The sequence below is a fragment of the Myotis lucifugus genome, unplaced genomic scaffold, assembly GCF_000147115.1.
Source record: "Myotis lucifugus unplaced genomic scaffold, Myoluc2.0 scaffold_20, whole genome shotgun sequence".
Taxonomy (NCBI): Eukaryota; Metazoa; Chordata; class Mammalia; order Chiroptera; family Vespertilionidae; genus Myotis; species Myotis lucifugus.
This window is the reverse complement of record NW_005871068.1, coordinates 337,096-352,922: the sequence shown is the minus strand read 5'-3', so window position 1 is coordinate 352,922 and position 15,827 is coordinate 337,096. Positions and strand designations below refer to the sequence as shown.

The following is a 15,827-nucleotide window of genomic DNA, read 5'->3' as shown; positions in this document are numbered from 1 at the left end:
CCTGCAACCAAGGTACGTGCTCTTGACCAAAATCGAACCTGTGATCCTTCAGTCCTCAGGCCTATGCTCTATCCACTGAGCAAACTGGCTAAGGCGGGACATTTTTATTTATGAGCAGCTGCTATTTTTAATGCCATTTAAGCATGCTTTCTTGCACACTTTCTATGAGACAAGAACAGTGCTAAGTATTTGACATGCATCTCTCACTTAATCCTCATAAAACACTATGACTATCCCAATTTACAGATAAGGGAAAAAAACAGTGAGGATAAGGCTCAAGTTCAAGGTCAATCAGTTATTAAAGGACAACCTGTCACACCAAATTCAGGTCTTTCTATGTGACCTCAAAACTCATGCTCTAATATTTCTATCCATAGAATTATACAAATTAAGAAAGAGTACTTTACCTAGGTGATAACACTAATTTTTACATTAGGAACAGACTATTTTCTATTTCTATGCCAAAATAGTTTTCTATCAAATACATGATTCCTTATCAACATCAGCTTGATATTCAAAATTATTCTGTGAAGCTAACATATGGTCTTTATAAAATGTATTACATAAATCAAAAGAAATCGAATTCCTATAAGTATGGTACACATCTCATATTTCTGCATTTTTAATTCAGTAATTCATAGCTCTATGATTAGTTCTGCTTTGAAAGTGGTATATTTTAATTGAACACAGAAATTTTCTGTGGTTACAATACTATTTTCTTTTCTCTCTAGCATAGCTGATAAATGACAGCTGGCCTTTTACCTGAGAAGTAGGATAATTTATATTAGAAAATCACAGGAAAGATAGCAGCCTTGTAGTCAGAAATAAATAAATGTGAATGTATTACATATAATTGATACTTTAAGAAATATTTGAAACAATGCTATTAATTATAATTTAACTGCCCAAAAGATAGAATGAAGTTGTAAGACAAAAAGGAAGGAGATACTGAAGTATGATCATAGAACCTGGAACCTATAGACAATATCCTCCCCTCACATTGATAAAATTCAGTTTACAGTGTCATTGCCCATAGGGCCTCCATATGTTGCTCTAAGTCATTTCAAGCCATTTGCTATTCATGTGACTAAAAGGGACATAGTACTTTGTTTTTTAGTGCAAAATGTTCAGGTGTAATGACAGGAATTTATTTTTCTCAATGCACAATGTGCACATAACACTTATGAGGAGCAGTTCTAAAATACTGGCTTTGCATGCATTCATGTGCTTTTTGTGAGGTCTTGGATTTTCCATAAATCAGAAAAGGTCTGGATTCCTTCAAACCAATACTCTTCTGTGATATTATAGTAAAAAACATGTTTTCCTCCTATTGTTATAAAATACGACTACTCATGGCCACAAAGGGACTCAGCTAACTATGCCAGCCTTTTAGCAGGTTTATCTGTACAGAAATGTGCTATGATAAAATAGCAAGGGCAAGTAGTGCCTGAATAGTGAAAAGGGAAAGCTGATGGGAGATATTACCATACTGAAAAGTTGCCAAGCAACTGATCTAATCAAATTTGAGCCTTTATCTTTGAAACATGAGCAGATGAGACCAAATAGTTAAAGTGATTTAATGCTATCATGTCCCCCTTTTTTACCGCCACATTAAAGTTTCATTTTTTATTGAACTCTTTATTCATCCCATCTTATTCTTCAAAGAATTTAAAATGGCTGTCACTATTATTATGATTTATATGTTGAGATTTTTAAAAAATATGTTTTTATTGATTTCAGAGAGAAGGGAAGGGAGAGATAGAAATATCAATGAGAGAGAAACATCAATTGTCTGCCTCCTGCACGCCCCCTACTGGGGATGAGCCCACAATCCAGGCATAGGCCTTTAACTGGGAATTGAACTGGTGACCTCTTGGTTCATGGGTCGATGTTCAACAGCTGAGCTACCCTGGCCAGGCTATATGTTGAGATCTTTAAGTTATTTTTTTCCAGCTTTATTGAGGTATATTTGACAAATAAGATGTATATATTTAAGGTGTACAGTGTGATGATTTGACATACATATCCATTGTGAAATGATTATCACAATCAAGCTATTTAACACACCCATCACCTCATATAGTTACCCTCTTTTTTTGTGGTGAGAACAGTTAAGATCTATTGTCTTAGCAACACTCAAGTTTCTATGTAATAAAGACAACAGCAAAAATAAATACCTAGCACATACTGGCCACTTTCTAGGCAATTTTTAGTGTGTTATCATTAAATTCTCACAAAAGTCTATGAGGCAGATTTTATCATCTTTTAACAAATGAGAAAACAGTGGCCTAGAGGAACATCTCTGAGCCACAGTAGAGTAATTACAAGGCAGACAGGATTACCAAGTATGGCTGATATGGCAGCCAATGCTAGTGACCACTTATCTAGGTTTCTTCCCCTACTGTATTTGTGTTTCCAGAAGTTATTCTTGTCTACCTTTTAAGGAAAGTAAAACCTATTTTATGCTAAAAACAAAACAAAGCAAAACAACCCTATTTTATGTTCTCTGATTTAAAAAGGATATAACACATTGTTTGCTAATTTTACTCCTCAATTTAGCCATCTTTTCCTAAGGTCTGTCAAGGCCATGTCTATATAAATGCATGTTTATTATTGTGCCAGTAAATACCAAACAACATAGACAAGAATATATAAAATCAGACCAAGTTCTTTTTGCTTGAAATAAAATGTTTGAATTTGGAAAGAGTAATGCAATTTGTGGATTTTATTTTCCTATAATTTAGCAAATTATTTTCATTACATTTAGTCACCTAGTACCACTGGAAGAATCAACAAATAGCCATGGGTACTTAATCCCAGCTCTATCCACTTTCTAGTTGGGTAAGTTATTTAACTCATATGTAAAATAAAAATTCCATTAGTTTCTACTTCATATTGTTGTTGTAAAGATTAAATAGATTCACACATTCTAAAAGCTTAGAACAGTGCCTGGCATATATAAAAGCTCAAGAAGTATTGTTTACTTACTTTCTAGAAGGGCCATCTACTGTTGATCAATATTGTACTTATCTAATAGCTTAGGGCAAATAACTGTTCTTTTTACTCCCTCTTAGGAACAGAGCTTTCCTAAATATTTTTATCTTATATAATTTACTTGAAAATATGAATGTACTAAGAGAATATAATAAGTACATATATATTTAATCAAAAGCACATATTAGGCACTATGTTGTGTTTCTCCTTTGCTTCTCAAAATCCTGTCTACACTCTTATAATCAAAACTCTAAACCTCTCTGAGTAATATGGGAAGTTAATAGGAGAGTAATGATGACTAAGTTCACATACTTCACGTTAAGAGTATTTATGACTAAGAACTAAGTAGAACATTGTAAGCTAAAGGACTTATATACTGCATTTTCAGGTATCACACAAGTGCTAACAAGCTAAATTACTGTAATTTCCAGAAAATATCAAGTGTGAACTTTTTTGTACTTTAGTTTTTTTGCAATATATTTCAGCAGGATAATGTATTTTGATTTTCATTATTGTTAAATCCAAGAGAACATTGGCACCCTAAGGCAGTGGTTCTCAACCTTCTGGCCCTTTAAGTACAGTTCCTCATGTTGTGACCCAACCATAAAATTATTTTCGTTGCTACTTCATAACTGTAATGTTGCTACTGTTATGAATCGTAATGTAAATATCTGATATGCAGGATGGTCTTAGGCGACCCCTGTGAAAGGGTCATTCGACCACCAAAGGAGTCGCGACCCACAGGTTGAGAACCGGTGCCTTGAGGGATCAATGTAATGGGACCACTTTATAGGTTAAATAAGTTGTCATCAATTATTGGTTATAAACATTTGATCTAATTTGTATTGGAGACTTGGGGTCCAGGCTGAGAGACTGATATGAACCCTCAGATGGCAGACCTAGGTTTGAGAAGTTGCCAGGTATTTGGTGGGGATAACTAGCATTTAGAAACCCTGAATGATGACTATTTATCATTTAAAACTCAGCATAAATATCACTTCTATTTATGTGATGTCCCAGGCAGACTCTGGGGCTAAGCTGCTGGGCTACTGCAGAACTTTGTTCACATTCCTACTTTGTTCACATTACCTAGAGTGACTGCAATGCATCTCTTCATTTTTCTTTTCTCTGGGTTATGACTGCCTTCCAAGGAAGATTTATGTTTTATTCACCTTTGTATCATCAGTGCCTAGCAGACTTTATGTATGAACTAGAGGCCCGATGTACGAAATTCATGCAAGGGACTTGGCCCTTGCAGCCCCAGCTGCCTCACGGCCAGCTGCCTCACAGCCCTGCCCCCCGCCCACTGGTCTTTCTGGAAGGTCATTCTGCCATCCAGTCTAATTAGCATATTAGCTCTTTATTATATAGGATGAATTAACAAATGAGCCAGTCTTTGGGAATATTATGGCCACTAATTCATGTGTGTGACAGGTAGGTTTTATTACTTAATATCTGATTTTTTAAAAGGCAAATACATTACACTGCTAGTTACTTGGAGCGTTCTTCAGGTTGTGCCAGGGAATCACCAATGAAGTATCTATAAGTATCTCTATTGAAGGTTCAGATTATATTTTAGGTTCAAAAGTTTAAAAAAGTCAGGATCAAAAGTAAAAGAACTATTTTTTTTTTAACTTCCTATCCCTCTTTCAAGCACATTTACATTTCTTTTCTCCTAAGTTTATAAAAATATATGAAATATACGTAGGGTATCTATATTTTCTAAAATTTAAATAGTATTCCATTTTATTGGGAGAAATATGATTTGTTTAAACTGTAGTCTGAAGAGATAAACATCTTTTATAAAGCTATCAGTAATCAAATTTATGTGGTGATTACAATTTCCTCTTAGGTTAAACATTTGTATATTCTTCAACATAAGTAGAAAATAGCCAGAAAATTCTGGGACATAAAAAAAGGAAAAGTTGGTATATAGTACTGACTAATAATAGGTATTCAATAAGTGCTTGTGGAATGAATGAATAAAAATAATAATCTTATGTAATGGATCAGGGGTAGGGATAATAAAGATGGCAGGCTTCTGTATTGCAAAGGTTTAAAATATAGTAGGGGGAAAAAGCAAAGCTGCAAATATGTTCAAATTATGACGGTTCAAATTAAATGCCACCAAAGTAGCATGAAGAGGTATGCTATAAAATACCATTGCTTATTCTTATGATAGAAAAACACATGCACAGAGAATAACACAAAGGAAGATAAGCATGGTTACTAATCTTTAGGATCATTTTGAGCAAAACTTTTCATATGTAATTATAACCCAAAAGCTGTAAGGAAATAAGGCATGTGTATTAAGATAAGTGATGACCAATATTTTGGGACCACAGGAGGGAGGCATTTGGCCACTGTGGACAAGTAAGGGGGACAAGTGGAAAGAGAAAATTAAAATTTCCTTCTGCTCAGCTCCCACTGATTAAGTCTGGACTAATCTGCAAGGATCCTATCCTTCCCCAAGTATAAGTTCCTCACTAAACATGATTAGTTGGAAAACTTGAAAGGGAGTAGCATAGACTTCCAATTAAATATCTTCATTCTTGTAAGAAGATGAGAGACTTTATTCAGTACTTTAACTTTAGGCAACTTTCTCTGCCAATATTTCAGATATGCTATGTCAATTTTAAGTGTTTGTGACTGGGTTACTTTCTTGATCATACATGGAAAAATAGGAGTCAAAGCTAAAAACAAAACCCCCTACAAAACTCTAGGGACATGGTCATTCCAGGTGCATCTTTGCTTTAAATAGTGTGTTCTTCCTATTTAAAATCCAGTTCCACTCAACCTTTGCAGCTTCTTAAAAAAGACCAATATTGAAATGAAATTTTCCCTCAGAAAAGTCTATCTAAAGATTTTTTAATGCCTGAGGAGTAAGAAGATAATTTTATTTTAAATAAGCCATGTCAATAGCAAATTTACATTTAAAAAAGGAAAAAAAACCCACTTTGAATTATTCCAATTTGGCAACATCTGACATACAAAAATTTCATGTAATTAGAAACGGTTTCCACACATCATAAATGAGCTAAAATTCTATCTACTATTCTTGCTTACTCTTTGCAAAATTTAGAATAAGTTTAGATGGCATGCCTCACATTGTTAAAATTTCACTTATAAGCACATGACAGACACAGATCAATTACAAAATACAAAAGCTATCAAATAATTTTCATAACTCAAAAGCCTATGAAAAGAAATTAAAATTCCCATTCCAAACATATGTTCTTATGTCAACTTAAGAACTCTTACCATAAGTCGGGGTGCTTTCTCGTCTTCCTTGACTACTTGATCTTCCTTTTTCATATTCATAGCAATACAAGACAGTATCTTCCTCAACAATATTAAATCTCTTTCGATATTCCTGATCCAGAAATGAATTTGGTGATTCAGATCCCTTATGCACAGGCTTGCCCACCATATGTCCTCTGAGGTCTTCACAAGGAAGGTTTCCTTTTTCATCCCTAAAGAAAGGGTGAAGGAGAAGAATGTAGGAAAGCGTTAGGGTGGTAAAATAGCTGAGAATGTCTAAAATAGTAAAAATATCCTTCCCATGCAATATATCTTTTCATCTTTCCAAACTTTGAGGTTTATAGGGCAATTTTTAACTATTCCTATTTTGTAGAAAAAATGCTGAGGCTTAGAGAGATTAAATGAGTTGCCTGAAGTTCACACAGGTAATAAATGACACAGCCAGATATGGATCATAGATTTTTTAACTCCTGCCCTAGTCCATTTTCACATGTAATGGAAATCACCTTAGCACAAAAATTGCTTTTAGTGTTCAAGACAGTAGGAAATGTTAAAAATCTAACTTTCTTTTGCCAGTTTACCTAGTTGATTCACATAATATCTGCACTACTTAAAAACAAAAATGTGTTTAAGAACAAACACCTCTGTTAGGACACTGTGGCTTTAAAAACCAAATCAGTACTAAATAAACTGATATTATAAGAATGTCAAATAGCTTGTTATTAACTTAAAATACACCTTAATGAAAATACTTTCAGTATTTAAATTCTATGTATCTCATTTAATAGTAAATACATATATTCACAGAATTCATTCCAAATGGAAAATTTCATTACATATCCATATAGAGTTTAAGAATATGATTAAAGATGATGGCAAGTTATTAACCAGTATCACCCCAATAAATGTAATAAAAAAGCTAGGTAGAGAGCAATGTTTGTAGTATTCTCCTTTCTTTTTGTAAGAAAGGTGAAAGGGAATATTAATGTAAATATCTAGTTTTGCTTATATTTTCAAGAAGAAATAATGGAAGGATAAAACATACTAATAAAAACTAATTTTTATGGGGAAGGAAAGGGAAAATGTGGGCGAAGCAGGGATGAAAACATTTGCTTTTATGTATTTTATATAGTTTTGAATTGGAGCCATGTAAATGTTTTGAATAATTAAATTTCAATCAAAATGAAAAAAAATGATGGTAAGTTGATTTTTTCTTCTATAGGAATCTAAAAAGAAAGTTCTCTAATAATTTATGATACCCCTAAATCTTACTCACATATTGTATTACTCACATGGTCCAGATGATTGGGCCCTAATGAGTGGTATTTTAGTAGAAATATTTCATTTAGGTTTGGCTGTATCGAACCTTATTTATCTTACATGTTTAAATGACTAGTTATGAAATTTTTGTTAGAAAAGCTTGTCTTTTAGAATAGGACTATAGATGTAAATGCAATGTTTCTTCCATTGTGGCTCATTAATTTTATTTCTTCCTAATTCTTGTTTCCTGTTTTATGCTAAAGAGTGACATCAATGCTATCAAAGCAGATACAATTTAATTTTATGTCAAGTGCCAACACTTGAAATCTTAAATCAACAAAACGAATCTTAAATCAATAGAATAAATCTTATAATAGTACAGATGAAAAGAAGAATTTTGCATTTCATCTTGCATCTTATAAAATGGTGATGAGCTTATAAATTGAATGTCAAATCCAAAATATAAGGTTCAATTCAGCACAATACTATGCTTGTATCCATATGCAAATGTTTAGATTAGGTTTGTCCGAATGAAGGAAACTATATTCCTAGTAATTTAAATATGTAGAAAATAGTAAATAATATTCTCATGACAGACTGAGTTGGCAAATTTTCTTATGTATTTAACTCATCACAAGGTGAAATTGCCATTTACATTGCCATTCACTCCTTTATTTTTAAAATAAAGTGTTGCTTATTCCCAAATTGTAACTACATAGTTCTTAGGCAGCATAAAGAAAATAAATATAAAATCCAGGCAGAATTTTATTTTCAGCTAGCTAAAAACGTTTCCTATACAAATTGCCTGGTATTTTTATTTTATTTTTTACTGTTTTAGTCCTCTATCAAAAAGAAATAGACACTGCAATTAGTTTGGAAATAGCCCTAACAAAGTCGTGGCACTGGAAGAGGGTTATATTTATCTATAAATGGGCAGACTTTTCTATCATGCCGGTGACATAATTGTTAATGCAGCTCGATATATGAGGGTGACTAGGCCGTAGTTAATTCACCATGCTCTAATTATAGGAGTACACCTGTGGCAGAAAATTGGAAGGGCTGGTATTACTTGTACTATAATGATATGAAAGAGGGACCTTTTACCAGCAAGGAAGATTTATTAAACACATTTATATGTCATTCACTCAAATAAAGTTGAATTTTAAAAAGTAAAAACCAAAAACAAACTTTGCAAAAAAATGAATTGATATACATATTGTGCATATAAATGTGTGTGTGTGTATATGTATTCACACCATAAGCCACTGAATAACTAAATGTATTACTTCATTTTGCTGTAAAGATTAAAACATATATTTTTATATTTAATATGTTTATTTGTAGAATAATATACACTAATTGTATATATGCAATCTGGAAAATGCACACTATAGACTATGATAATCAAACTTTATATACTCATAAGTCATATGTATAAATTGACAAAATTTCACTCACTTCACATATGAGTGTTTTTTCTTTTAGCGATAAGATCACTTTTGTAACCACATTTATTTTTTCTGGAATAAATGCGTTCAAAGAATCACATGAAAACAATTCTACCTAATTTGACAACTAGGCCTACTATTTTTAAGGGTTGCTTTTTTGTTTTAAGATGAGAAAATTTGTCTGATTTATATTTCAAATTAACACCAAAATGCCTATCCTACACAAAACCAACTTTTTAATATAGAAAAAAAGAAATGTTCTGATAAATTCAATTAGGTGAACCACACTCATAATCAAAATGAGAAAAATTGAAAAAAAGTGCCAAGTTTGTATCTATAAAAAGAATGACAACTTCAAAAACTTCTATAACTATCATTTCAAGTCAAACCAGAAAATGCTGATAAATTATTTATACAAGGTGTACGTAGTACAAAGGAACTTTGATGCATGGATTGTTTTGACTATGCTATATAAAATTACTGTGTGACTGAGCAATTAATAATTTGATTCAAAATATATTTAGAATATTGTGTTCAATTACACACTAGACTACAAATCAATTAAAATGAGATAATACACTCTAATTATGAATTTCACTGAAAAGGATAGAGCTTTCAAACAATACCGACAAAATAAGTAATGCTATATTGATATTTCAATCTCTTATATTATACAGTATTTTTCAATAGCATGTTAAAGTTTTTTGTTGATTTCTATATATTTCCTTAGTCATATGTACACCACTCCCTGAAGAGAGAACTGTTATCATTTTACTCCTTTGTCTTCTGAAGTGTATTTTAAGTACTTTCTGTCTAGGAAACATGTCCTTTAAAACAAGTTCCATCCTAGCCAAGAGAAAAGGAAAGAACATTTAAAAACACTGCAGAGATTTGATAAAAAAAATCTTCTGATGTTTATTTGTACATGTAGCTCTCTGAATAAGGTCTCTTAATCATTTGCAGTAAAATAAAACAAACTCAAAAGATTCACTTCCTATTTGATACACACATGCTTTTATTGCTCCTCATGCAAGAGTATTCAGAAAGTCAGACACTATCTTAATAGAATTAAAATGCAATTTGTGTTTGACTAGGATATCAGATAGATTTTTATATCTGATTGTAAATTTAACATAAGACTGTAAATTATATCATAAATATTTGTGGAATTCCAGCTTAGTAAATTACATCTTCTCATAAAATGCTTCCCCACAGCTACATTTAATTCTCAAAAATAAAAATAAAAATGTTTATTAAACTGACTATAGTTTTATTACCAAATGACAACACAGTATTTGCAAACATGTCATGTGGTCATGTAGCATTTAGATAATAAAATGTCAGTACCATCATATCTAATAGAATGAGACATTAGGTGTACCAATGAATAATAAAAATTAATAAAACCAAGGTAGTTTAGTTCTTTTATAAATAAAAGAAATTTAATATTAATTATGTCTTGAAAACAAGATACCTTACATGATTGTTTTTGAATGATTGCACAACTAATTTAAAAACTGAATAAAATTCTTTGTGATTGGTAGTAACTGTCCCTTTTGTACTGGTCCTTTTCCATAACTTTGCATTCCAGAAAGATGGGTATCAGAATGCTTTTGGACAAAATGCTTTATGGCACTAAGTTCTATTCTTCCATATCTTCCAGGAATTTCTAGTAGGAATTTGGAAATGAAATGGGGACACAGACTCAAGAAATCTGGAACATAGACTTTAAAGTCAAGCCATTTTCTTGCAAACTCTTTCGTTATCTACATTTAAGAAGTTATAAAAGTTATCTATAACTTTCTTCTAGAAAAAAATATATGACATGCTTCAAAGTAACCTAAGATTTCTAGGAGCTTCTTTGCCAAAGAGCCTCACTTATATTTTACTTATTAAAATAATCCTAATTATTATTTAATAGTATTTTACTATTCTTTCCTTTATATGAGATGTTTATAAGATATTTAATGCTTACTAAGTGTTTAATACATATTAATTAGTTATTAACCAAAATGCATTCTCTGTAATGCAATGATTTTTCTAGAATGTGTTCGAATTCCCAACTGATAAACTATTCAAGTTGTTCCTTGAGAATTTACTTCACAGTTTACATGCCATTGGGTTAGTCTTTGGATAGAAGCTTCCTAGAACAACATGATGGTTAGTTTTATACCTGGGAATATACGGTTCTGCAGGAGGAGGGGGGATGTAGAGATCCTGGAGAGCAGAACTGTCTCTTTTGGTGGGTGTACTGATGGTGCTGGAAGGCGTGGCAACACTGCTTGTGGGACTTCTAGGTATAAGAGGCTGGTTAAAATGAAAAAGAAAATACATACACACACAAACAACACACAAAACAACAACAACAACAACAACGACAAAGTTATCATTTTAAAATTATCTATTTCTGCAAAGTTTTTGAGCTTGGCTAAAAGAAAAAAGCATGTTATTTATCACAGGGATATTCCTTTGAATCTCCAAACACACAGTTTATTACTTTAGAGGTTTCTACTTAGTTTCCAACTCACCTTATTATTTGGTATAACCATATTTATATATTACTATGCAGTGTTTCATAATGAGAAGATTTATGTCACAGTCAGAAACTTATTAAAATTAAATTTGCTTTGTTAGAATCCCTTCTTTTAAAGAAAGTTAATAAAGAGTAACTTTCAAAAGAATTAGCTCATTCACATCCTGATTGATATATTAGAAAAATATTTCAGAACTTCCCCCCAAAAGATACAACATACTCTTAAATTAGCAGAATGTCACAGATTCTCAGAAAAGGTTACAAAAATGGACCAGGAAAGGCCAATATGAGAGTATTTTTCAAGGAAAACCTACTTTTTTAAAGTAAATGTAAACCCAACTCTCTTCTCAAAGTCATTTTATGGTACATCTTCAAAAGTATGGTGATTAGTGTGACAGAATCATTTCACCTTTTCACACATTTATCATTGTTTAAAATAATCCGTAGTCGCATATCTAGAAAACTCATTTTCATGCCTGTATTTAAGTATAAGTTTTTTAAAATTAAGATGGTATATATAGTAAATCAAGCAATACATCAGGATGCATTAACTTAAGAGCACTCCCAATTCTAAGCTTCAAAAGTGATCTTGTGGTTCGAGAAGTTATCCTAAAGTGAAACAAAAATTTACAAATTTTCATGTTTATCTTACAGGTCTTACTGATTAGCGAAATATACAATAACATGAAAAATAAGCATTCTAGTGCAATTGCAAATATAAAAATAATGATCACAAATGATCTGTATCATCACATGACCAGATGTCATTTTAGCCAGTATGAAAACAATTTGAGTATATCTATATAGACCCACAGTCTATAGCTGGACACTCAAAAATGGCATATCACAACTATTTATATTGTGACAATACTTTCATACAGATAAACAAAAGTTTAAAAAAGCCAAGTATAAGTACAATGTACAATGTAGGTCACTAGGGTAGGCTACATAGTTTATAACTCAGTGCACAGTTTTTACCTTCTTTGCTACACAGCTCACCTTAATAACTTGAAATCACACACTCTGCCAAAATGATGGTTACGCTTTAGACTAGGTGAAATAGAAATTAAAGGCAGAAGGGGTAAATAATTGACCAGTTATTTTGGGACTCTATAATATGATTTAAGGAAGTCAGAAGCTTTATATGTTGAGGAATTTTGAGATATTAAGAAAGTACACAGTAAAGACTGATGTTTAACTATGCTGATTTCGGAACAGTTTCCAGTAAAACTCTGTGTGTCTTTTAGAATTAAAAATCTTGGCAATGGGAAATCCTGAAATTATATACGTAATAAGGAGCCACCTGCACAAATGAACACCATGAAGCCGGAGGAAATAAATAATTGTATTCTAGGGATGTACTACATGCCTCTACAACAGATCTTTGAATAATGGGTTCATTACAACAAGTATTTAGACATACTATATATGTATAATCATTGGGATGTGACTCTGTTTATAACTGTTTTCCTCTCTGTCAGGACATTTTGGTATCAAATACAGGTGACATTAAACAATAACTTGGACGAAAATTTCATCATTATAGAACTGTAAGAAAACATTCATTACATAGTATGTTACTTCCCAACAGAGGCACTGTGAGAGAAAAACTTACATTCAAGATGCTTTCTAAATGTTCTAATATCACTCTTATTTTAAAATGTCCTAATATGATAAGTGAATTTTTTAAAAGTTCTAAAAACATAAGCACTAGAAGAAAATAATATAATTTAAAATTTTATTCTCTTTCTTCTGTTTTAGGGTCACTATTTCTATTTTGAAGACTTCTCTCCTTTTAGTTTATTATCTGTAGAACTAAAGATAATTCTGTTGTTGTTGTTCATACCTACCCTTGACCTCCCCAGACAAAGAGGGGAGAAAGAAAGAAAAAAGAAATAGGAGTCAATGGTTACAGTATATTTAAATACCCCAGACATGTAAGGTAATGATGAAGAGTATTTTATTCTGCCTGGACTATTACCAGGATTGTCTACACAGGGTACTTATGCCTTTCCCCTCCCAGGAAATTTAAATATTAGCTATTTCCTTTAAATTGTTATTTTTTCTAGATATCTATTTTCAGCAAGGAATTGCTATTTATGTCATTGGTTAATGTTATTAGCTAAATTAGCAAGTATGTGGAAGAAAAAGACTCTTAAATATGTTTAAACAGATAACAAGTTTGATTGTGCCAGCTGGTTCAATAAGTTGAATTGGTTTTAAAAAACTTGTTCTTTCAGAGAAAAAAAATAGTTAATCCTGTTGTTTAATTAAACTGGCTAGTTATTTTATTAACTGGTAAATTATACAAAACATTTCAATGGGTTTAACATACATACATCATCTGGCTAATCAGTATGCCCTGTAACGAGTAAAATCCATGGTAAATATTAAATATATTCAATATATTTTTATCGACTGTTTGTACTAGTTTGTCAAGCTAATCCAAGCTAAAAAAGTAAACATTCTTCTTGAGAGTCTCAGTTTAAAAAGACAATACGCAATGGAGAGGTCAATGGGGGGAAAAGGAGACTTATGTAATACATTAAACAATAAAGAACTTAAAAAATGCGCAATAGAAAAATCAGCATAAAGTAGCAGCTTTATGGGAAAATGGAAATAGCTAGTTATCCCAAATGGAGGTCTTTGTGATAACCTGAAAGTATAACCTCTTAACTTTGGACAAGAATTGAAAGAGTACAAAATGACTAAAAGAATGAAAAAGGCATTTGAAAACATTAGAAAGATAGACAAATTTTGACTAAATCAAGCACAGTATAAATGATGCTATTAGCTAAAATTACCAGTGAGAAATTTCTAGCTGTAACAAGTGGCATTAAAATTACATCTACCACCAATAACCATTTAAGGGAGTGCAAATACACCTAGTGACAAAGAAAGCTTCCATTAAATCAAAAAAGGTGTTCTCTCAGCATTCAATTCAAATTTTAATAGGCATATTCCTTACTTTCAATCATTTGTTAACATAGTGTAAGAAAAGCATTATGCCATAGAAATAAAGGGTATTTTTTTTATCGTGCCACTTTTTCTATCGGTAAAATCTATATGGGAAGAGAATTAGGAACTAACATCACTTATGGATAAAATACAAAGGTTTTTAAAGACTTTATCTGTTACTGAAGTAAGCATAAAGCTTCAATATAATTTGATCCACTACAGTATGCAATCAAGTATGACAAGGATCCAGTTTTGCATTTTATCCAAAGGGGTTTATTTTCTGAAAGGAACTTGTCATAACATTTAGTTTTCAGATCAAAATGAACCTACTGATATAAAGTTATCCTTCCAGATTCAGTGAGACTCCAACAAGGAAGGTACATTTGCATATATGTTGTTACTCTTCTAAAACAAGTCTATGATGCATTTATTTCTAGGGGCATTGGCGTGCATCTTTTAAAATACTCAAATCCCAAATAAAACGATCATATGTATCTCTTCAAATGTACATTTATAATACTAGGTCAATTACTACTGCCAAAAGGACTCAAATCTTCTGAATCATGAACAATGCTTTAGTAATAATATCCTACTCATCCAGATTAAACATCACTGGAAGATTGTGATCGTTATAAAATAAAACTTTCAGCTTTTGTAAGGCATCACTGAAATCTCACTTTAGATCATCTCATGGCTCAGGTCTTTTTCTTATGTCCCCAATTCTAACATCTCTAAGGTAATTGAGCACATCTGGAAGATATCAATGTACCTCTGAAACCGATAAGGTCTTAAGGACTATAGGAAAAGAACTTCCCTACTAAAGAAACCACATTTGATGTTGAGGTTTTACTTGAAACAGTTTAACATTTTAACAACTCTTGGCAAGCATATCTTAATTTAGTTGTCCCTCTGTCTGGTGAGTGACCCAGCTTTCATAGAGCCATGGAGTCTTGATGAAACCAATGACATAAAGACTGCCCCAACGTTAAAAATTAAGACAGTGTGTTACATGCTACGTAGTTATCTCAGAAAGTCACTAATGCAAAGATCACAAAGAATTGCTTTGTCTTTCAGGGTTAAATATTCATTAAAATACGAATGATTACATCATGTATAACACCTGGCCATTTATTTTATTCAAACTGAAGAATAAGCACAGACTCAAAGGCATCACAATACCCCGTTATTCTAGCACAGAACATTTACACACGTCCTTACTCAGTTCAAACACATTTTTATTGTAATTCCCAAAACAAGTACCAGGATATTGTTTTATGTTAGCGATTCTCTTCTTAGTCATTTAAACAAATGCTTCAGGGAAAATTTAATCTGGATTTTGGGAGGCACGATGTTGCATACAATCTTGTAAGTTT

At 32.0% G+C, this 15,827-nt stretch overlaps 1 protein-coding gene across 4 annotated transcripts in view; it reads right to left on the bottom strand.

Annotated features, from left to right (window-relative positions):
• CNKSR2 (connector enhancer of kinase suppressor of Ras 2) overlaps positions 1–15,827 on the bottom strand; it is a 247,260-nt gene that overhangs the window by 97,823 nt on the left and 133,610 nt on the right. For all 4 annotated transcript variants that reach the window (XM_006085611.3, XM_006085612.3, XM_014453028.2 and 1 more), the window contains 2 exons: positions 11,137–11,270; positions 6,256–6,467 (listed from right to left, as the gene is read on the bottom strand). In XM_006085611.3, coding sequence (XP_006085673.1) covers positions 6,256–6,467; positions 11,137–11,270 — 346 coding nt within the window. The remainder of the gene's footprint in view (positions 1–6,255; positions 6,468–11,136; positions 11,271–15,827) is intronic.